The 21,881-nt window shown below is 39.6% G+C and overlaps 3 protein-coding genes across 6 annotated transcripts in view; 1 reads left to right on the plus strand and 2 right to left on the minus strand.

The window, feature by feature from the left end:
- rock2a (rho-associated, coiled-coil containing protein kinase 2a) overlaps nucleotides 1–9,098 on the plus strand; it is a 35,413-nt gene extending 26,315 nt beyond the window's left edge. Inside the window, 17 exon segments of the mRNA XM_056761486.1 lie at nucleotides 54–160; nucleotides 371–530; nucleotides 671–831; nucleotides 923–1,107; nucleotides 1,191–1,260; nucleotides 1,360–1,463; nucleotides 1,562–1,748; nucleotides 1,828–1,921; nucleotides 2,020–2,114; nucleotides 2,211–2,402; nucleotides 2,839–3,007; nucleotides 3,357–3,427; nucleotides 4,182–4,270; nucleotides 4,372–4,450; nucleotides 4,525–4,783; nucleotides 4,926–5,139; nucleotides 7,616–9,098. Coding sequence (XP_056617464.1) covers nucleotides 54–160; nucleotides 371–530; nucleotides 671–831; nucleotides 923–1,107; nucleotides 1,191–1,260; nucleotides 1,360–1,463; nucleotides 1,562–1,748; nucleotides 1,828–1,921; nucleotides 2,020–2,114; nucleotides 2,211–2,402; nucleotides 2,839–3,007; nucleotides 3,357–3,427; nucleotides 4,182–4,270; nucleotides 4,372–4,450; nucleotides 4,525–4,783; nucleotides 4,926–5,139; nucleotides 7,616–7,619 — 2,240 coding nt within the window. The 3' untranslated portion in view covers nucleotides 7,620–9,098.
- Nucleotides 9,099–9,796: 698 nt separating this feature from the next.
- Nucleotides 9,797–12,366, minus strand: slc66a3 (solute carrier family 66 member 3). 2 transcript variants are annotated; one of them, XM_056761491.1, is made up of 8 exons: nucleotides 12,086–12,366; nucleotides 11,670–11,752; nucleotides 11,530–11,599; nucleotides 11,232–11,289; nucleotides 11,010–11,130; nucleotides 10,778–10,819; nucleotides 10,560–10,697; nucleotides 9,797–10,525 (listed from the first exon to the last, which is right to left on the minus strand). In XM_056761491.1, exons 1-7 carry the CDS (start codon nucleotides 12,229–12,231, stop codon nucleotides 10,606–10,608), a joined length of 612 nt encoding a protein of 203 aa, XP_056617469.1. In that variant the 5' UTR covers nucleotides 12,232–12,366; the 3' UTR covers nucleotides 9,797–10,525; nucleotides 10,560–10,605. The 2 variants fall into 2 exon arrangements, with proteins under 2 accessions (XP_056617469.1, XP_056617468.1); XM_056761490.1 differs by having other exon boundaries at nucleotides 9,797–10,697.
- Nucleotides 12,367–12,509: 143 nt separating this feature from the next.
- The window catches only part of sobpa (sine oculis binding protein homolog (Drosophila) a), a 29,320-nt gene continuing 19,948 nt past the window's right edge, over nucleotides 12,510–21,881 (minus strand). For all 3 annotated transcript variants that reach the window (XM_056761488.1, XM_056761489.1, XM_056761487.1), the window contains 2 exons: nucleotides 17,918–19,976; nucleotides 12,510–17,149 (listed from right to left, as the gene is read on the minus strand). In XM_056761488.1, the coding sequence (XP_056617466.1) occupies nucleotides 17,928–19,976 (2,049 nt within the window). In that variant the 3' untranslated portion in view covers nucleotides 12,510–17,149; nucleotides 17,918–17,927. The remainder of the gene's footprint in view (nucleotides 17,150–17,917; nucleotides 19,977–21,881) is intronic.

The raw sequence follows: 21,881 nt of genomic DNA on the forward strand, positions 1-21,881 counted from the left end.
AACTAATGAAACAAATTGTTGTATAAAGATATTTATAACCTCTGTGTTTGTAGCACGAATCTCTGGTTTGGAGGATGAGGTGAAAAAGGCGAGACAGGCCCTGTCTAAAGCGGAGTCAGAAAAGAGACAACTTCAGGAGAAACTAACAGATCTGGAAAAGGTAACTATCTCATTCCCTCCTATTTGTGTTATCTGTAAAAAGTCTTAAACTAAAGGAAACGGTAGACTTTTTTTATGTATACTCGGTTAAATATTAAAGAGTTTTAAAAAAGAGAGTTAAAATATCTCTGAAATTTCATAAGCAACATCAATTTTCTGTAAAATTTTCATTCTAATGGTCCTACCCCTCCTCTGCACATTTGTCCAATAGGAGAAGAGCAATCAAGAGATTGACATGACCTATAAGCTGAAGGTCTTACAACAAGGTTTGGAGCAGGAGGAGGGGGCACACAAGGCTACAAAAGCTCGACTCGCAGACAAGAACAAGATCAGCGAGTCCATCGAAGGAGCCAAATCTGAGGCTGTGAAGGGTGAACCCCTCTTATACAACTTAACAAGCGTTTTTATTTTCTAGTCTTTGCGTATATCTAGACAATGTTACTTTACAAGATATCTGACTTTCAAAACAGATTGAAATTGAATAAATTGATTTACTTGCGTGTTTTTGCAGAGCTGGAGCAGAAGATACAGGAAGAGCGTTCCTCCAAGCAGCGTGTGGAGAACCGACTGCTAGAGCTGGAGAAGAAGAACTCCATGCTCGACTGCGACTACAAACAGTCACTTCAGAAACTCGAGGAACTGAGAAGAAACAAGGATAGACTAACAGAAGAGGTGTGTGTGTGTAGTACAGCGTGTTTTAGTAACACTTTGTAGTGTTTGTTTCTGAATTGACAGAATCCGTCTCTCTCTCTTTGTGTTGTAGGTAAAGAATCTGACTCTGAGGATCGAGCAGGAAGTTCAGAAGCGCAGTTTGACTCAGAATGACCTGAAGGTTCAGAACCAGCAGCTCATCACCGTGCGTACGTCAGAGAAGCAACTCAAGCAGGAGATCAACCACCTTCTGGACATCAAACGCAGCCTGGAAAAGCAAAACATGGAACTGCGCAAGTATGCGACATGCGTATGCATTTGTTGAACAGTTGTTACCATTAGTGATGTCATTGTTTAAGCGTGAGTGTGTGTGTTTCTAGGGAGCGTCAGGATTCTGATGGGCAGATGAAGGAGCTTCAGGATCAGTTGGAGGCAGAACAGTATTTCTCTGTAAGAACTTTTAACTACTCAAAGTCATATAAGGGTCCAAAAACAAGCTTCTAACAAGCCTCTCTTTCTCTCTCTCTGTATCTCTCTCTTGCTGTGTAGACGCTGTATAAGACACAGGTGCGAGAGCTGAAGGAAGAGTGTGAAGAAAAAAATAAACTCTATAAAGACATGCAGCAGGGTCTACCGGAACTGCAGGAGGAAAGGTAACATTTGTTGAAAAATCTGTAGAAATTACGGATATCTTGGATAACCGTCAGGGATTTCCATGTTGGTCTCAATTCGATGAACTTCTCTGTTTTAGGGATTCTCTTGCTGCTCAGTTGGAGATCACACTCACCAAAGCCGACTCCGAGCAGTTGGCACGTTCCATTGCGGAGGAGCAGTATTCCGACCTGGAAAAGGAGAAGATCATGAAGGAGCTTGAGATCAAAGAAATGATGGCCAGACACCGACAGGAGCTCTCGGAGAAGGACACCACCATCACCTCGGTGAGTTATCTGACGGTGCCGCTGGGACCGCAGTGGCCTATGCTGGTGTTGACTCAATACTGACGTGTTTTCTATACAGTTAGAAGAAGCTAATCGCACTTTGACCAGCGATGTGGCAAACCTGGCCAATGAGAAGGAGGAACTCAACAACAAGCTAAAGGAGGCGCAAGACAGTAAGATCTCCTGCATGTTACAATGACTGCTAAAAATTTACCTGACAGTTGTGGATTATAGAACAAACAAAATGTTTTTTTTCTGTTAAAATCTTCAGACCTGCAAAATATCGTCAACGAAATGCAGACTGTCGCGCTTGTGAAACTTACCCTCGAGAAACAGTTGCAGTCAGAGAAAACTCTGAAAACACAGGTACACCACAACTAACACGCAAGCCATTCAGAGTCAAGGTGAGTGTTATTTTATCTAACGGCTTAATTTAATATTTTTTTTGCCCCTCTTCTTTAGGCGGTTAACAAACTGGCAGAGATTATGAACAGGAAGGAGGTCAGAGGTGGAGGCAGTCGCCGTGGAAATGATACGGATGTCAGAAGGAAGGAGAAGGAGAACAGGAAGTTGCAGCTGGAACTTCGTTCAGAGAGGGAGAAACTCAACAGCACCATCATCAAATATCAGAGAGAAATCAACGACATGCAAGCAGTACTATGCTACTTAACTACTCAAACTTCCCATTTAAAGGGACAGTTCACCCAAAAATAAAAATGGTCATTATTTACTCACCCTCAAGTTGTTCCAAATCTGTTCACATTTTGTTGTTCTGGTGAACACAGAGTGAGATATTCGTAAGAATGCTTGTAACCAAACAGTTCTTGGCCACTATCGACTACCATATAGGAAATTACAATGGAAGTTACAAATTGCTAACACTCTTACAGATATCTTTCTTTTAGAAGAAGAAAGAAATGTATATAGGTTTGAAACAACCTGGTGAGTAAATGATGATAGAATTTATATTTTTGGGTGAACTATCCTTTTAAGGCCCTTAAAGTATACTTTACAATCTGCGCACAAATATTCGCCTCAAGAGTTTTCTTCAATGGATTATGTATTTATTACTCTTCGTTGTCTCCCGCAGCAACTGGCGGATGAGTCGCAGGTGCGCATTGAGCTCCAGATGGCTCTGGACAGTAAAGACAGCGATATTGAGCAACTACGCAGCCTGCTGACCTCTCTCAACATCCATTCGCTTGACTCAGCCAGTATGAGCAGTGGCCCAGAAATGGACACAGATGATTCACTCGCAGGTACAGAATTCTGTTCTATTCCGAACATGTGTATTTTTTTAAGGTCTTCACAGGGGCCAACATTTTTTTTCTCTGTTTCACAGCTCTTTCTTTACTCACTTTCCTCTTTTCTTTGTCTGTATCCATGTCACCCTCTTTTATGCCCGCTCAGTTTCGGTCATGTTCTCAATGCAACTCTTGATCCTTCACCTCAGACCCTAACCACACAGGTGACCTGCATGGAGTTCAGTGCATGAACGTGTGAACTTTAGCCTTAGCTTTTCACAAACTGTGCAGGCTTTTCTCACAAGCTTATGTGTTTATTTATAAAGAAATTGTATTATACATTATTCTTTTGCATTTTGCGCAGAGACAAGGCTGGAGGGTTGGTTGTCTTTACCTGTGAGGAACAACACCAAACGGTTCGGGTGGGAAAGAAAGGTATGTTTAGCAAAGAGAGACATCCAAGAGACTCAGGAGACATCCAAGAATTATTTATATATGTATAATATATATATTATATAATAATATACACGATTATATTAATAATTGTGAATGTAACACTAAAAAAGTTGTAAGAGTCAAAACAAATATTTTATGATTTTACAAATTAAAACATTTGCAAGATGCCTCAGATTATGAGAATTTCTAAAAGTGATAGTTCGCCCAAAGATACAAATTCTGTCATCATTTACTCACCCTCTTGTCATTTCAAACCTGGATGACTTTCTGTTTTCTGCAGAACATCAAAGAAGATATTTGGAAGAATGTTGTTAACTAGCCCCCATTCACTTTATGTCCATACAATAAAAGTGAATGAGGCCCAGTTCTGTTCGGTTTCCAACTTTCTTCAAAATATCTTCTTTTGTGTTCCGCGGGGGACCGAAAGTCATAAAGGGTTGAAATGACAAGAGGGCTGAATTTTCACTGTAAACCGGAAGAAATGTTCAGGTAATTTTATGAAGGTAGTAATTCAAGAACAAAGAACGAACATAAAAGTATCAACTGTAAACTGCTGGTACTCTGTGTAGTTCACCCGTATGAAGTGGCTTTGTAAGCAATAGACCCAAGCCAAAAAGTTAGAATGCTTGTCTTGTACCATGATACCAGTGTTCATCACATGCATCAGAAATCTCATGTGTTCTTAATCATGCAGCGTTACAGTAAAGTGTTTTTCTTCTCTTTATTCCTGAAGTATGTTGTTGTGAGCAGCAAGAAGATTCTGTTCTACAACAGTGAACAGGACAAAGAGCATTCCAATCCTTACATGGTGTTAGACATAGAGTGAGTCAGTTTTATCCTTTCAGTCCATTTCTTTAATACATATTGTTCATGCTGCTGACTGACTCCACGTCTTCTGCTATCATCTCCTGTTTTCTTGACAGTAAACTTTTCCATGTGCGTTCTGTAACCCCATCAGACGTTTATCGTGCTGACGCCAAAGAGATCCCCAGGATATTCCAGGTATGGCCGTTGACCCACCTTTTTAGGTGGCACACTTCCACAAAGTTCCTAATCACTTGTTATTGGTTCCGTAGATCTTGTATGCTAATGAGGGCGAGAGCAAGAAGGAGCAAGAACTGGAGGCTCTTCCTGGAGACAAGTCTAGCTACATTTGCCATAAGGGTCATGAGTTCATCCCCACCCTCTACCACTTCCCAACTAACTGTGAAGCCTGTACCAAACCCCTGTGGAACATGTTCAAACCACCTCCAGCTCTGGAGTGCAGGAGATGCCACATCAAGTGCCACAAAGACCACATGGACAAGAAGGAAGAGATTGTCGCTCCATGCAAAGGTAAAAAGTGTTCTGCATCATATTCAATTTATCTATTAACATATATTTTATCATTCAGTGGATTCCTTGGAAATCAAACCTGTGGTCTTGGTGTTGCTACCACCTCACCCCGTTTTCTTTTTAATGCTTTCTCTGTTTCCAGTGAACTATGACGTGTCCACGGCAAAAAATCTGCTGCTGTTAGCCATATCTCAAGAGGAGCAGCAGAAGTGGGTTAGTCGACTGATGAAGAAAATCCCTAAAAAACCTCCAGCGCAAGATGCCCCTCACCGCTCCTCTCCCAGGGTTCCCGTTAAAGTGCAAACTAGTCAATCCATGAGAAGACCCAGCCGACAAATACCACCCAGCAAACCCAGGTGAGGTTTGACGAGCTTATTTCAATAGCAAATGTGTATTATTCACTTGTGTTCAACTTTTTAAACTGTGTCAGTACTCAGATCTGTCTCTTGAGTCAGAACTTTACATTAAAGGCAATATAGTTCATGGTTGGCAGCCAGATCAATAGCATTTCGTAATGGGACAGTTAACCCAAAATTGGAAATTGTCATCGGTCATCGTAAACATGTTAAGAAAATATTTGTTTGGGATTTTGAAAAACTCTTTTTGTCATACTGCATTTGTAAATGTGCAGTTGAAGGAAAATGAAAATTGTGTCTTCCTTCCTACATTTCTTTATGATAAACACGGAGAAAGATATTTGGAGGGCCGCTTCTTACCAAACAGTTCTGGGTCACCATTGACTATCATAGTAGGAACAATTGCTTTACAAATTTCTTTGTGCTGTTGAACACAAAAGAAGAGGTTTTGAAGAATGTAGGACAGCAAACAGTTCTGGGGCACAATTGACTACCATTGTAATGTTTCTTAGTATGTAGTCAAAGAACTGTGTAGTTACAAGCATTCTTCAAAATATCTTTATACAGATTTGGAACGACTCAAGGGTGAGTAAATGATGACAGAATTGAAATTTTTGGGTGAACTGTCCTAGATGTACAGATGTATCATTTTTAGGTGAACTTTCCCTTTAACATGATTCCAACATGGCTTTGAGTAAAGTAGTAGCTTACGCTTTAGAAACAACAATATTGGCCACTGGTTACGGACTCGAGCGCTACTCTATGATACACAGGTTTACACGCACCATAAAGGAAGGGCATACAGCATGTGTGGAGAAATCTGGCTTCATCTACCACAAGGGTCATGAGTTTCTCCCTTTACTCTACCACTTCCCTGCAAACTGTGAGGCCTGTACCAAACCCCTGTGGAACATGTTCAAACCGCCTCTGGCACTGGAATGTCAGAGATGTCAGATCAAGTGTCACAAAGAGCACATGGACCGAGAAGACGAAGACCTCAGATCATGTAATCCAGACAGATTCGACCCCCAGTTCACCACGGGGTGAGATGGTGGCTGACCTGGAAATTGGATGGGGAATGTGTCGCTTTCCTTTCGAGAAAGCTTCAGAAACTGCTATCTTTTGAGAGTTTTGAAGGGTACAGATGCGGTGCTTGACTAGCATGTTAAGTCGTATTATGGTAAATTTGGACTAACCAGGTCTCTGATATAAAGCTTGAACTGTGTTGTATTACGCTGGTGGGAATACTGTGCTTGAGGCGAATCCAAGGGAAGAGCTTGTGCACTAACAAAGCACTTTTTTCTTGCCAATGTGTGTGTTCACCTTCAACTACCTCTAAACTGTGCCAGTAAACATTCAATGGGGAGATGTAAAGGTTTGAATGCTCTCTTCCACCTGCAGGACTCCAGATTTGGAGCTTCAGGACTGGCACTGGGCTCTGGATGACGTGGATGATGTAGATTATGACCACACGTTTAATTTCTAAGGAGCATGTGCAGGGTTGTATCAGGGTAAACACTTGCAAAAAGGTTATTTTCCAAAACCTAGTCAGCTGCCTATGTAGGGATCATTTGAGGACAGCATAGACGTGCTCTTTGAAGAGATCCAATGATGCATGCGATTAGTTTAGTGTAAACACAAAAATCTACGTGGAGAAATTGCAATTAAAAACATTTCAATGTGGAAATGTATAATTCTGTCATTTCAAATGAATCACCAATTTAAATGCTGCTGTTCCTATGAAGACAGCAAAGCTGCTCGCTAGGTTTTGGAACACGGCCACGGAGTGCTTGCTTATTTTGGCATACAGTGGGATTTGGTTGCTGTTGAAGCAGATGCAAGCATGTGCGAGTGTGTTTTGTTTGTGTGGTCAAGATGGGAAATGGAGAATTTGCCATAACCCAAGAGACGTTTCTGTACCAATTCCTCTGCTTATAAACACCCTCTCCACTCTCCAAGACATGAGATGCTCTTGAATATAGAGCTGAACAGTTCCTCCAGTCAGCGTTTTGAAATATTATTAAATTCTAAAGGAGAGGGAGTTTGTTCAGAGAATTGCATTTGGCCTGCTTGTTTCCTGTTTGACCTTTGACCCTCTTGCCCTAGTCCCCCCAGACTGGACACTCCAAAGATGAGACGAGAGGACTCCAACGACCGCATTCTGAATAAATAAATAAGTCTGTCTGAATATGTTTGTTTAGTGTGTTAAGTGTTTGTCAAGTCGTCAAGTGTACTGTAAATGAAGAAAATGAATAAGAGAGATTTGTATTAAAACAGTATTTTTATTTTAGAACTTTTTTGTTATCTTTTGCAATAAAAGTCTGTGACCCTGTTTTTGTGTGTTTGCAGGTGTATTAATGTTCCTTTTCAAGCATGCATCTTTAGTTTAGATAGTTGTTTTCTTCTGGGGTTAAAATATGGTGAAACTAACTTTCTCCCTTGTTTCTCTCTTTTCCATCTCTCCCTTTTTCTTTAGCTAACCTTATTTTGGGCATCTGGTGCTGCTACATACATCTGGTGATTTGGGGTTCTTCCTGTCGCACCAACAAAAGTCCTTTGTCGTAACTTTCCGGCACGTTTTGGCATATCCAAAAAAAGTGAAAGATGCACAAATGTTAATGAAGGTTTACTGTCGTGATATGGCTTTTGTTTTCTGGGCATGTGGTTGCTTTTACTTCAAGAGCACGACATATCTACACAGAACAGAGGTCAGCACCACACCAAACATCTTATTGAAGGCCAGCGTTGACTTGAATCGGCTGGACAGAACCCCACTGGACCGTTTTAGGGACCCGTAAGAGAATGTGGATGACGGCCCGATCCAATCAGGCTGTAGCTTTTTTCCAGTTGACTTTAAAGGCTGAATGTAGACCGTAGTACAAGACACACGTGGCTAGCAAACACCACTATACTGTATGAAACGTTTTTACCTTCATTAATGCAATGAAACTGTTATTGTTCTACAATGTTTTTATTTGACGTTTTAGTTGTCATCAAATCACTATTCATCTTTTTTCAGTCCCTACTTCATGGTTATTCATCTTCGAGGGCCTGGAGGGCCACTATCCCAGTTTAGCTTTATCTCGGCAAGTAATACTGAAGACCTTGATTTGAGTAGTTGTTGAAACTAAACTCTTTAGGACAGTGGCCCTCCAGAAGGAGAGTTGTGTAGCCCTGTTGAATGTAATGAGTTTGAATGTAATCTGAGCAAGAAACTGTTTGAGAAGAGCATGATTGTATAATTAACAGGCATCAAGATTGAGATCTTGAGTTTCTGAAAATCATCTGTTTTTGGCCAGTCATATCTTATGAATTTGATTATTTGGCCAGAGGCTGAAACCAGATCGAAAATTTTAACCAACCACCACTGAACTCCAGTTTAATTTTTTCCTGTAGTTAAACATGCATCTCTTGAGCTTTTCAAAGGTGAAATAGAGTCTCACCGTAACATAAGAACTGTGGCCAAAAACTGATTAACCTTTAAGTATTTGACTGAAATATTCGTGAAACGAAGGAATGACTGCAAACCACATGCTTACGTTCACTAAAGAATGTTTTGTGATTGGAAGTGGTCAGTTTTTTGTGTGCGTGTGAATTTTCACTCTAGCAAACGTTGTGTATCTCTGGGTGTGCTGTGGATGCAAATCCTTGTGTTCTTTTACACACATATATATATATATATATATATATATATATATGAATATACAGCGTATATTTGACCTGTCATCATACCAGTGGTTTTGCTATTTATACAGGTCTACAGGTCTGGGCACTTTTTAATGGGCTGCCTCCAGATTTGCATGTTTTATATTGATGTACTGTGTGACCATAAAATGAAAAGCATATGTAGCCGTGTTGTTTGGAGACCCTGTATAACATTTGCTTATTTTTGTACACAAAAGTAGTCAAAGAAGTATATAGCTGTGAATGTAGTAAAGGAAGTAAAGTTTTAATATAAATGTTTGGTCTGAAAACCTTCTTTAAACAAAATCACATATCAACAGAGTGTTTGTTCTACATGCCTTGTTGTAGACAGTTTGCAAAAAGTATTTAAAGGAAATTAATATTCTGTCATGAATTACTCAACCAAGTTTTTCCAAACCAGTATAAATGTCATTTTTAGTTAAACACAAAAAGGTATTTTGAAAAATGTTAATAGCTGAGATGTCTGGGGCACCATTGACTACCATAGTAGAAAAAATGAAAATGGTAGTCAAAACTGTTTGTTTTTTCCAAATTCTTCCACAATATCTAATTTTGTGATCAACAGAAAAGAAAACGGTGCTCCAGGAAAGTCAGTTGCTAATATTTTTCCAAATACCGATTTGTGTTCAACCAAAAAGGAAATGAATACAGGTTCGGAACAATTTAAAGGTTAGCAAGTCATGACAGAATTTCCATTATTTGGGTGACCTATCCCTTTAAGTAAACGGTTTCATATTGTTTATAATAGTCAAAAATGACATTACCATCCTTTCAAATTGAGTATATTAATTTATAAAATATGAAAGGACAAAAGAACGGACAGTGACATTTACTGTGTTCCGGATTCACAATAAGCAATAAAATTAACCTGAAACACTGTTTGTGAGAGTAGATGTCCTGTAGTTCCTGTATTACATAAATATAAAAATCAACTCCAGAAATTTTTTAAATATCCAGTTCAGAGACACTTTATTAAGTATATCAGCTCTTAATTTAAAACGCAGATATTGCTCAATACAAAAGTGACAATAAAAAATAACAGTAAACATATCCCCATGTGAAATCGTTTATAATCTACTTCATATCAATCATAAAAGTTATTATTATGAACTTACCATTTGAAAGACTATAAAGTGTTTACCAATTGATAAATGCAATTTACAATTTCTACAGTGCTCTTAAATTGATACGGTATAACTGCACACATACACAGCAAGAGAATACAAATTGTTCACAAATACTCAGTAGACAAAAACTTTTAAACAACAATAAATATTGTAGAGAAACATCACTGGAATGTTTAGGAAGTGTGAACAAGACTAGATTTAGGATAGGAATGTTAATATAAAACGGTGTTTGCATCCAAGTTTTGAGGCTACAAACTGAACAAAAAAAAAATATTGCTGTAACCGTCCCCCTTATGCATAGGAATGTCTGATAAGAAAGGTGTTTAATAGGCCGTTTTTTAATTAGTAAAGTTTATTGCGAGGGTGTGGCCTGATTAATTTACTTGCACTGAACCATACTTTAATCAATATGACTAGAAATACCCTGAGTAGAAGAGCGTCATGGTAAAAAGGTTTGTAATTCTATAGCCCACATTTACCAAAAATCACATCAATACAGAAAATGCTATATACAAATAGCATTTGAGCCAAATCCAATTCAGTCTGAGGTACGTGTGCTTAAAACCTCTATCCATACACAGAATGGGGGCACACAGCATAACAGTAAGTGAGCATGTAACAGTATTGACATGTCTTAATCCCGTTTCACAGCGCGGGGTTTGTAATAGATCACGGTCACCGTTACCCACAAGTTCAACATGCTCATAACAACAAACCGAATGAGGACTGCAAAAAGACAAGTGCATAGTTAACCAATAAACATCAAAACCAAACAATCAACATCCAATCAGGAGGCCCTTACTTACCTTGTGTGTCTCCTGTGGTGATCGTGGTAGTAAAGATCCGCGCTGAAAAAGATAGAAAACGCCCAATACCAACATTAACTGAAGATGTTGTTTTTGTCAAAAATAGAAAAGCATTTCATTGCAATGCATTAGATGCTATAGTTTTCCTTACATATGACATGAGTGCCTTGCCTGTATGTGAATGCATGTAAATGTGTAAACAGTTGTTCATTCAAGTGGCTGTGTCACTTACCCAGGCATGTATACGTGGCCAGGCCCCATGTGAGAGAGCTGACCTGCCGGGAGTCCTTAGACCTCCATAAACACTGGAGTTGTGCCAGTTTACTGCCTGCACTTATAAATGTGCAGAGACTCTGAAAGAGAGCAAAAACTTTTTTGTGCCGCTTTTCAAATCATGACAAACAATTGTCTTTTTCTTTTTTTTAATAATGAGGCACTATTGGATTGTTCTCACCATAGCCAGATCAATCACCCACTTCTGAACTGTAAGCATCTGCCATCCACCGATGAACCTTATTATTGAAGTTAAGGATGAAATTAAAATATTTGCATTTTTCTCATCTGCAGTTTCTCAGGTATTGTTGAGTAATGGGAACAAAAATTGCATAGCAACTGCCCAGCTGTACATGTGTATGAATCTACATTTATACAATTAGCAAAATACTGTGTGTATAAATATTATTAATTGTTCCCTGAGAAACAAAATCCTGTTAGTGTCTCAACCAGGTGAGCTTCATGAACTAAAAGGATACACTGCGGCATATATAAGGCTGTGCTTCAGGTTCCTGTTGTAATGTAGAATCAAAAGCAGCACAACAACATCTGTAAACACAAACAAATGTGTAAATAACCTTCTGTTGACGCCTCAAAACATCCGAAGATCAGCACACACCTTGTGCTACAAGGATTGGATACTCCAGGTATGTGACAGGTGGATAGTCATAGTACATCTGGTAGGACATGAACACAATAAACCTAAACGCACACAAAAGAAAAGAAACAAGACATTCCACATGAAACGTGGCAGATATGTATGCTTTTGTGCATTTTATGTGTTTAAATACACAGTTAAATGACGGATTCAATTAAAATGTATTGAATTGATCTTTATAAACAAATAACTTTTGGCCGATAGTGTTACTTGTTTACTTATCTGAACTTTTGTTAATTAAATTCAAATGAACACAGTTGTTTTATCAACTTATCAAAGTTCAAAAACACGCATGTGTACATTTGCGGTGTCCCGCTTAGGGTGTGGATGGTAAAGTTAGTGATGCGCATATTGTCACAATTACTGTAAGTTTTTACCCGATCAGCTCCAGCAGCAGACTGTTCAAACTGACCCCAGTGGAGGCTTTGGCCCGCATCAGCACGAATATCTGCGGGAATTTCAGCACCATGCACACGAACAGGGTGCTAAAGTTGGCGAAATGCAGCGCCACATTGCCGTCCATCCTTTGGAAGAGCTTGACTGTAAACCCTTGGTACTTTATTACCTTAGTATGACCCACGGCACGAAAGTATCCAGCTGTTAGCGTCTGGGAAGCGGAAGCAGCACTTCCGCACACATCGGCGATGCGAGATATGACCCTCTGCAGCACCCATAGCACTCTCTCTACACAGACATGTTCAGTGTCTTTTACTTATCGAGTTCTTGGGTATTGTTTTTTAAATAGGCCAATAGATCATCATTCATGTCCATGTTCAAAAATGAAGACTTTGAGAATTGGAGTGTGCCTCTATTTATTTGTTTTAATAAGCAATTCACTGGATTAAACAAATACTGTTACAACACAAAAATGATACATTTGAAAGCAACAAGTTTTATAACAACTTCATAATCAAATGAGAAGTTTATCTTTTTTCTTTTGCTTTTGCTGTTTCCTTCCTTAATTTAGAAAACAAATAAACAAACAAAAACAAACACACAGACTTTTCATTGGGCAGCTTGGCTGCCTCTTGCTACCCTGTTCAAAGAACCATCTTTCTTGTATTTTTTATTATTATTTGCAAATGCAAAGGCTTGCCAGTAATAAATAATACTATAAAATGTTCTGCAAGTACACAAAAAAGATTGAGAAACAACAACAAGGGTAATGTACAAGGGTTCGGGGTCAAGGGATGGTGAGCAAATTTAGCAAAATCTCTGATTCATACAGACAAAGCATCTATACATCCATACTAGCCAGATAACAAAGTTGGTTTTGTTATTTGTGTGTTTTTACAAAGTGGGATTGAAACAAGCAGGCGTTACTTACAGAGCACACAAAGAATTAAGGCAGCTCAGATCTCGACCTCGAAAAAAGGTTTTAACATTTGATCCTTAAAAACTGCAGCTTGCTTCTTTTTTGTTTTTGATTTACACAGACGTAGTGCCTCTCACACAGAGTGCAGAAATAGGAATTTGTTGTTGCATAATTCTGGCTGTTGACAAAGCCGTTCTGTTTATAAGCCCGCCGATCGAAAATGCCTCGTTCATGGCTACAGGAATATTGTGATAATACCCTTTTGATTCATGCTTTAATCATTGTGAAAACTGACATAAGTGTTTCCCTTGACTTGATTTTACAGCATTGCAGTAGAAGTGAGGTGGGAGTGCTTTGCTTTGATTACATTGTTTTACTTTCGCTCATATAATAGTGCACGGTGAAGGATGGGACTGGTGGTTTTGCTGGTATTTTGGAGTTGGTGTATTTGTGTTTTTGTGTGTGTGTGTGTGTGACCACCAATCCTTGCCAAAGCAGTGCTCAAGTTACCCTCTCTGATTAAACAGAAGCTCTCCGACATTTTAGACTAATTTTGGTGAATAAAAAAAACAAATGCTTCTTCTATAACCAGCTTCGGGGCTAAAAGATTGTTTGGCCACTATAACAGGCGCCTCTATAGTATATCCTTTGAAACGCTCTTGGATTACAGTATTGCACTTTAGCCAACTCTCTTCTAAGGTTATTTTGGATTGTTTGAACTGTTTTAAATCTAAGTTCAGCTTTACAGCTTCGTTCACAGACTTCATTGCCCCCTAATGGACACACTGGGTGCTGGACACTCTGAAACTCAGGACCGCTACTAAATAATGCGGCTCAAAAATGGTTTAATTCAATCTGTAATACATGCTACTGTATAATGTATATGATAGCAATGAAATCTTGTGTGGGAATTGGATCAGATGTGTACTGTGAATGTGCACAACTCTCTGTTTGAGATAGATGTACTTTTACAGTGTTTACCATGATCACACAACGTACACACACAGTCTCTGTTGTTGTCAAGGACAGTATCATCTGCTGTGGCCTACACACACTCAAACACACATTTTTCTGCTGGTGTCATTGTCTTGTCTGTGTGGGACCGCAGACACTACAACAGTGTTGAGTATCAGAGCTATATCTGTCCCAGCCCAGTCTGTGCTGCTCTAGTTTCAACAGCAAGGTCACACACACGAAGGAGTGAAAAAAATCATATTTCATGTCTGAATCTTTGGTGTGAGTTATTGGGGGTTATAGTGGTATGCGCTCATGTTTATTCAGGAGGACAGTTTGAGCAAGAATAAACGTAATTTAAATAAATAATTTCTCTTATGTGTTGTTAAACAGATGGCTAGTTTTCCCTAGGATAAGTGCTATGAATACATTAAAACTTTAGTTCGGATGAATTTTAACTGTGTGCACTGTGTGTGTGTGTGCGCGAGTGTTAACTCCTAATGACATAATCCATCTTAACACAGGATTCTAAAATTCATCATCCCATGAATGCATCAAATGTTTCCTTAGCAATGACTTAAGTAGTCATGGTAACGGATGTGGTTGCCAAGCAGAGCCAAGGCGTGGAGAGTTTGGAAAACAATTTGGCAATAACTTGATTGTAATTAAAAAAAGAAAAACAAGATAACATAGGAGAAAATGCTGATTATGAAACGGGAGGATAGTAAATGATGTAGAAATAAAGTGGGAGGACATCTGAGTCAACATGAGACACACAATGCTTTTTTTCAGTCTTCAACACTGTAGCTCGATCCGCATTGTGTTAAGTAGCCCAAAGGTCGTGGGTTTGATTACCAGGGGACACAAAAAATGTATAGCTTGAATGCATTCACTTTAGATGCATAAATGTAAATGTTTAACCAATTAAAATAAAGATTTGATTCAATTGATAGCACTGCACACACAGTGTCATGAATCTGATATCTCAACTCTATAACACTATTTCTTCCGTACAGTTTGTGCATCTTTGCCCTTTTATCAATCCGTACTCTACACTTCTATCCAAACAGAGGCCAACCATTTCAGCACTGACAAAATAAATCTGACACAGGAATGTGTGTGTATAAATCTGACACTGGAATGAGACCTAGCCACATAGGAACCCAAGAGAGAAATCCAGTCCTTACTCATTAGACCTCTGAGCCTGCTTTTAAAAAATATAGCGCTGTGAAACCAAATCCTGCAGGAAAAGAAGAGGAATAGGGCAGGAATCCACAGCTCTTTATACATCATTCAGGAGCAGAGGGCAATGGGGAAAAAGATGGAAAAGTGGTCAAGTTTGAATGTCAGAGGACTGTAGGGAGATTTGGGTCAGTACAGGCAGATGGCGAGTTGAGAAAAACAAAACAAATGTAACTTAAAAATGCTCACTCTTTTCATGTATGCCTGAATTTTCTTTCTGTGATTTTCTTTTCATTTTGTCAGAAAAATGTTGACACCACATTATTCTTTCAAAATAATTTAAGCAAATTTCCTTGTTTTGTCAAACTGAATTTGGCCAAAGTTAGTAAAGAAATGTGACATTCTCTTTTTAACATACACACTGGCTTTTAAAAATTGGCTCCTGTCACAGATGCACACAGTTCCTAACAATGCATTCAGCTCTTACAGTACTTGTAACAAATATAATTTCGGCTCTTCGACCACCTATCCAAACCGGCCTCTACCTTTCAGTAAAATGTTCTTGGCATTCTGTGTGTGAACTCTATACTGAGTCACCTTGTAAATATGAATTAAACTGCTTTCTGTAAACCACAGCAGGATTTGATGAATGTAATGTAGCACTGATTAGGATTTGGCAAAAAAAGCATAAAAAAACAAAAACAAACATCATGGATGCACCTTTGACACCACCTCACTGCTGACCAAAACGCTCAACTGGTTTTGACTACACCAATAGAAAACCCAGGAGAGATTGTCCTCATTCAAACCTTTAGCAAGAGCACCGTGGTAAAATGGATTCTGATTTAAACGAGGAAAAACCAAACCAAAGTGTCCCCGATGATCTCCTTTTAGCTATCTGATCCATAAGATCAATGTGAACAGTACACAACCCACCAGCAGTGTTAGACCAACTATTCATTGAGTTATGTGACGTGTATCTATTGGAATCGGCACGTTGTTTTTGCCATGCGGGTGGAACAGTCTCCAAGCCAATGGCGCAAGGCTAGCAGCCATTTTACCAGTTAGCTATAATGCTTGCTGAGGTCTGTACCCTGTTATCCTCAATCAAATCAGTGAATTTGTCATTGCACAAGTATACGGAGATAAACCAGCAAACAATCCACGTTTCTTCAATTCTTTCTGTCATCTTTCCATCCTGCTCCAACAGAGGATAATTTTCCTGTTTCATTCTGAACATAATATGAATGTTTATCCCATTTCTCTGTTCTGTGATTTTTCTCCTCCCTTCAGGGTGTGTCTTTGTCTCTCTGTCTTTTTTGGTGTCCGGTTGCTGAACACTTCTCCCTGAGACTGGAGAAGAAGTGGCAGAATTAAAGTACAGTGTTTTGCTGGTGTTGGAGATACACATAGTGAAGGAATAGAAATTGAGAATAAAAGATTTGAGCGGAGAGAGAGATCAGGATGTTGCTAGCATTCAATATGCATCTTGTGTGCTGCTCTGGTCCGTGTTAAGCCTCTCTGACTGAACACTCGTATCACTTTAAACCAAAAGAGATGCAGTTCATGTGGACCAATGGCAGCTCTTGGAAATCCATGTACTGTAACATTGTAATACTGCTTTCACCAAGGAGGGGAGGGGGGGTTCAGCTAGTCATGGATGGAGGTTGTGGAGTGGATGGGAATTATCTCATGCCTCAAGACATTGTAAATGAAGGTCAAACATCAAAGCCATCCTGGTTTTCAGATTGACACTTTGTGTCATTCTCTGTTTAGCCAAAAGGGGTGGAGATAAAACAGATTGCTTTCCAATCTGGTTGATATGTCTGAAAATTGTCACAATGTGTGTCTTGTGTGTGTGTATGGTGGGGGGTTAGAAGAGTAGAGAAACAGGGTTGACGTTTTAATTGACAGGATTGTGAGTTTCTGGACAGCTGATGGTCTCTGCTGCAGTGCAATCCTCTTTATCCCTTTGGTGTGATGTTTACATCTGTGGGAGGAGACGGGAAGTTTTTTCAGTTCAAATGGCTTATGAAGTCAATTCAGAGAATAATATGAGAAATATCAGTCTATTAATACTGCAAATAAACACATAAACATTGAGGTATTGTAACTTTGAAAAGTGTCTCTTGTTTTTGTTTGCATTGCAGTTTTTTTAAAGCTTGTTTTAATAATGTAAATAATGTAAAATGTAGTTTTTATATTTATTAAAATTGTTCACTTTACGTTTAGGGGGATTCTTAATATTTGATTCACAGTTTAGAATATAATCATACATACATTCATCAAGACTATAAAATAACAGAAATGTGACTTTATTAAAAATATAAAATTTTGGTCTTGTAATGAATAAAGTTATTTGTAAATGTTTCTGGTCTAGAAAACGAATTAAATATTTGTAAAATTTAAAGTGAACCTACTTTTAGTCTTTTACCCATAATTCTACTTTCTTTCTTCTGCCGAACACAAAAGATTTTTTGAAGAATGTTGGTAACCAAGCAATATTGGGTGCCATATAAAAAAAAATCTTTGTTTGTGTTCCATAGATTAAGTATGTTTTGAACAACATGAAGATTAATATAAATGATGAAAGAATTTTTATTTTTAGGTGCAAACAGCTTCAGATCAAAAGGTTTGAAAAGTCAAGAGAAAAATTTCACCCAAGTGATCTTAAACTTTGAATAGTAAACTGATATAATAAACCTTAAAACTTTAAAATCCTAATGACTAAAGATAATTAGAAGTAATTGATTCTCACCTGTCCGGTTTCACTTGTTCTGATTGCGGATACGCAGACACCTTCTCTTCAGCGGAGGCTCCATTTCCATAGCTACTGTTCCTGTTAATGGAGCTGTCAAGCCACATGGCAGAATGGCAGTGGTTTTGTCAGCAGGTTTGGGCACAGGCTGAATGACACAGCCGGGTTTGGGCATTAGGGGCAGAGCGTAGGCATGGTCCTCACCAGATGGAACATCTTCAGGGCTCTGCGGTTTGTCCTCGCCTGTCCCTGTTGTAATAGCAGACTGGTCATTTAAACTCCTCTTACCTGCTGAGTCTTTTTCTGTGGCCAGGCAGCTGTTTTCTTTTAGGTCCTCTCCTTCTAGATCTGTCGGAGTGGGTTCGTCACACACAGCGGTGGTCCTGCGGCAGGGCTCCACCAGAGGTCGATGATCCAACGGTGAAGTCCTGATTGAAGCCTCTGCAGATGGCACATTACTGGTCCCATTGACAATCACGTTGCAGGGCATAGCAGAGCCAGGCTCGGTTTTTGCTGTGGAGATGTCGCTAGGAACAATTTTTGTGCTGCATGTGATTGGCTGAGAAAGAGGCGGAGTGCCATTGCAGTACGAGGGGTCAGCACATGGCAATGCTACGCTAGCCAATGGGCTTTTAGCATTACTGTCTATATGATTATCCTCTGTATCGCTTTTGCTAGTACCGGCTATCCCATCCGCCTCAGCTTCAGCCAACTGAGGTGTTGGGCTCATCCCAGGCTCTGCCTTTACCTGCAGACAGGTTACAGCCCTCTGAATGACTTGCTGTTGCCGTGGGCGACGATTGGTTGTTAGATCAATGACTCCATCTGCTGGTGTGTCCATGTGGAAATGTCTAGAGCTTACGATCCCATTGTTTTCCGTTTTGACCATCACATCCACCATGTTTGTCCTACTCTGCTCTGTCTGTTTAGAAAAGTCTGGTGAGAGTGTATCTGAGGTGGGCGGGGCTTGGTGAAAGTCCCTCCTGTCCCCTCTAGAGGAGCTGGGAGAAAACGAGGGTGGTAGCTGTGAATTACTGCGCTCGCCTGCAGCATACGGAAACGTTACATCATTTCCTGGTCGATCACCTTGTGCCTTCGGATTGAATGGTATGGGCACTGGTATGGGTATGGGCACTGGTAATGGCACAATAACCGGATAGGGCACTAATAATGTTGGTGGTGGCACTAAAGGGGCAAGAGAGGGCATGCCAAAATTCATATAGGGCGGTGCAGGAATGGGTCCAGCTGGCATCATGTTAACTGGGAAAGGCAATCCTGGCATGTGGGAGCCAGGTTGAGGATACATCATACCTGGATGGTTTCCAGAAAGGGTAGGAGTGGATGATGGGTGAACCTGGGGAGAGTGAAGCGGGCGGTGCATGGGGCTGGACTGAGGACCCAAAGTCCGAGTAGGGGGTGGCGGTCCGATTCCGGGAATCATGGGATTGGAATGAGGGCTGTTGGGGCCTTGGGGACGTAAGAATGGAGGGCGAATTTGCTGCATCATCTGATGCTCCATAAAGATAGGAAGAGGAACCGGACCACGGGGAGTCATGACCATCGGCGGGTTGCCGGGCGGCACACCCAGAGCCGGGTGGAAGCCAGATATAGGTGGTGGGGGATAGTGCGGTAACATGGGGCTCTCATGCGGCCGTGGTGTGGGGATTTTCGTAGACGAGGATGAAGATGATGATGAAGACGAGGATGAACACACAGTTCCAGTTTCGGACGGTGACCCAGACCCAGATCCAGAGGGTCCAGCTACAGAGGTGGCACCCGCTGGTGACGGTGCCTTGCGACCGCGTAGCTCATTCAGAGGTGAGCTCCAGGATTCAGGTGTAAGAAGCTGTACACCTGCTCCACTTTCTGATTTTGTATCTCCCGCTGGGAGAGACGGGTTACACAATCCCCCTGGCAGCGCAGCCTGAGTCTCTTTATAGAATATGTCCATCTTATATTGGTTCAGACACTTTGCACTGCAAAACTGGAGACGCCTCTCGCCTGCGCCAAAATCCAGGTATTCCTTGGTGTGGCGGATGTGTTTGCACCAATCACAGACCTGTAAAATGAACAACCGCAAAGTGCACACATGAACAACATAATCAAAACATTCAGATACATTATCCATCTTAAAGAATAATTCAAACATCCATAATAGATTACAACATAACTGGAAGAGTATGCCTGTACTTCTGCATGTTTAAAGTTTGTTGTGTGTTTAGTAAAATGTAAGATCAGTTGAAACGTTACACAGTGAATGTGGCATTAAACACAAGGACTCAAACACTCAAAGTGTGAAGAGAAATGTGGTTTATGTCATGAAATATTAAATGAACTCAAATTTTAAGCTTTCACAGCTAAACACAGATCCTCTGTTTTACACCACTGCAGGTGTCAATTCTTCTGCATCATCATTATTCTATCGCTCTCTTTCTCTCTCACTCTCTTTCTCTCTCTCTCTCTCTCTCTCTGTCTCTCTCACACACACACACACACACGTGCACTACTCTAATCTGTTTAAGTCAGCAAAGCTTATTGGACAGGATGGTAAACAGAGTAATTACTTAACTGCCAAAGCATATTACGATTTAAATTCTGCCCTCAAGGACAAAAAAGGTATATTTTTGACATATACTAATATACCTATGTGTGTGTGGCTGTATGTTTGTGTGTTTTATATGGTAATGTTTTAAGGTAAAAAAGGGTGGCATGGAAAATAATGCCATTAGAGATATAAATTTATTCAATTATAAAATATCTCAAAATTATAAAATAAGTAGCTCCAAAACCTATTTGGAGAATTAAGATCAAACCTATACAAACATTTATGCATGATTCAACAAAATATTAAACCAGGTGGTATTTATTAAAGAAAATATGATATGTATATAGCATAAGCATATTCTTCAAACAGGTCAATTTAAAAATAAGTGTTTTAAATAATAAAACTGTATATATATTAAGACAAAAGTATTTAAAAACTCTTGTTGTCAAATGTGGAATGTGATTAACTAGACCTTTGGTAAGTTCACACATACTACATTGTTTATGGCATATAAAATTAAATATTAAAAAATAGTTTAGGACCACAATTTTTGCTATGTGGGTGTTTTATTGAAATGATTTAAATTTGTATTCTTCTTCAGCAAATTTCGAATAAGTAAAAAAAAATCCTGCCTCTTTAACTTTACCTCACCCTCTTTTTAACACATGAACTTACTCTCTCTCTCTCACACACACTCATTACAAGATGTCAGCTGCCCAAGGCAAGCTGCAGGGTCAAACTCTGACAGTCACTACTAAAAGGTTTTTCCTTTAAGCTGCAATTATGCATGTGGTTTCTGAGTGTGTGAGAGTGTTTGTGTGTGCACTGCAGGTGACCCTAACAGAGTAAGACATTGACAGCAGGATGCGACAAACAGGAACAAGAGGCTTTAAACCTAAAAAAGTATTGTTTAGTGTGTGAATGTGAGTGAGACACAACTAAAATGGAAATGGAACTCTGGATAATCAAAATACATGGTGTTCTCTGCTAACTTAAAGAATGAAGTTAATTATTGTAACAGATGGATAGATACTTAGATATTAATAGCTAGATCCCGCATTAGCATCTGTTTCTATGGGCCGCCATTCGTAGGTCATCCACCATATTGGAATGGGGCGAGCCAGTCCATTAACATTCAATATCAAGCTGACTGTGTATTATTATGAAGACATATTATTTTTGTGTAAACTCAAACATCATATCTTCAATACTATCACATGACAAAAACGAAAGGTTATCCCATTTTTCGGGAAATTTATATCCCTGTGGTTTTGACAGCAATGGCTGCGAAGCGCAGTGTTGGGTCATTCTACAGTCAACTTTGACCTGTTCAAATTTGGCGGATACATCTACGCGAATGGAGCAATTGAATGAGGCATCTATTTGTTTATATCTATGGATAGCTACACCAAATATAGA

The sequence above is a fragment of the Triplophysa dalaica genome, chromosome 11, assembly GCF_015846415.1.
Source record: "Triplophysa dalaica isolate WHDGS20190420 chromosome 11, ASM1584641v1, whole genome shotgun sequence".
Taxonomy (NCBI): domain Eukaryota; kingdom Metazoa; phylum Chordata; class Actinopteri; order Cypriniformes; family Nemacheilidae; genus Triplophysa; species Triplophysa dalaica.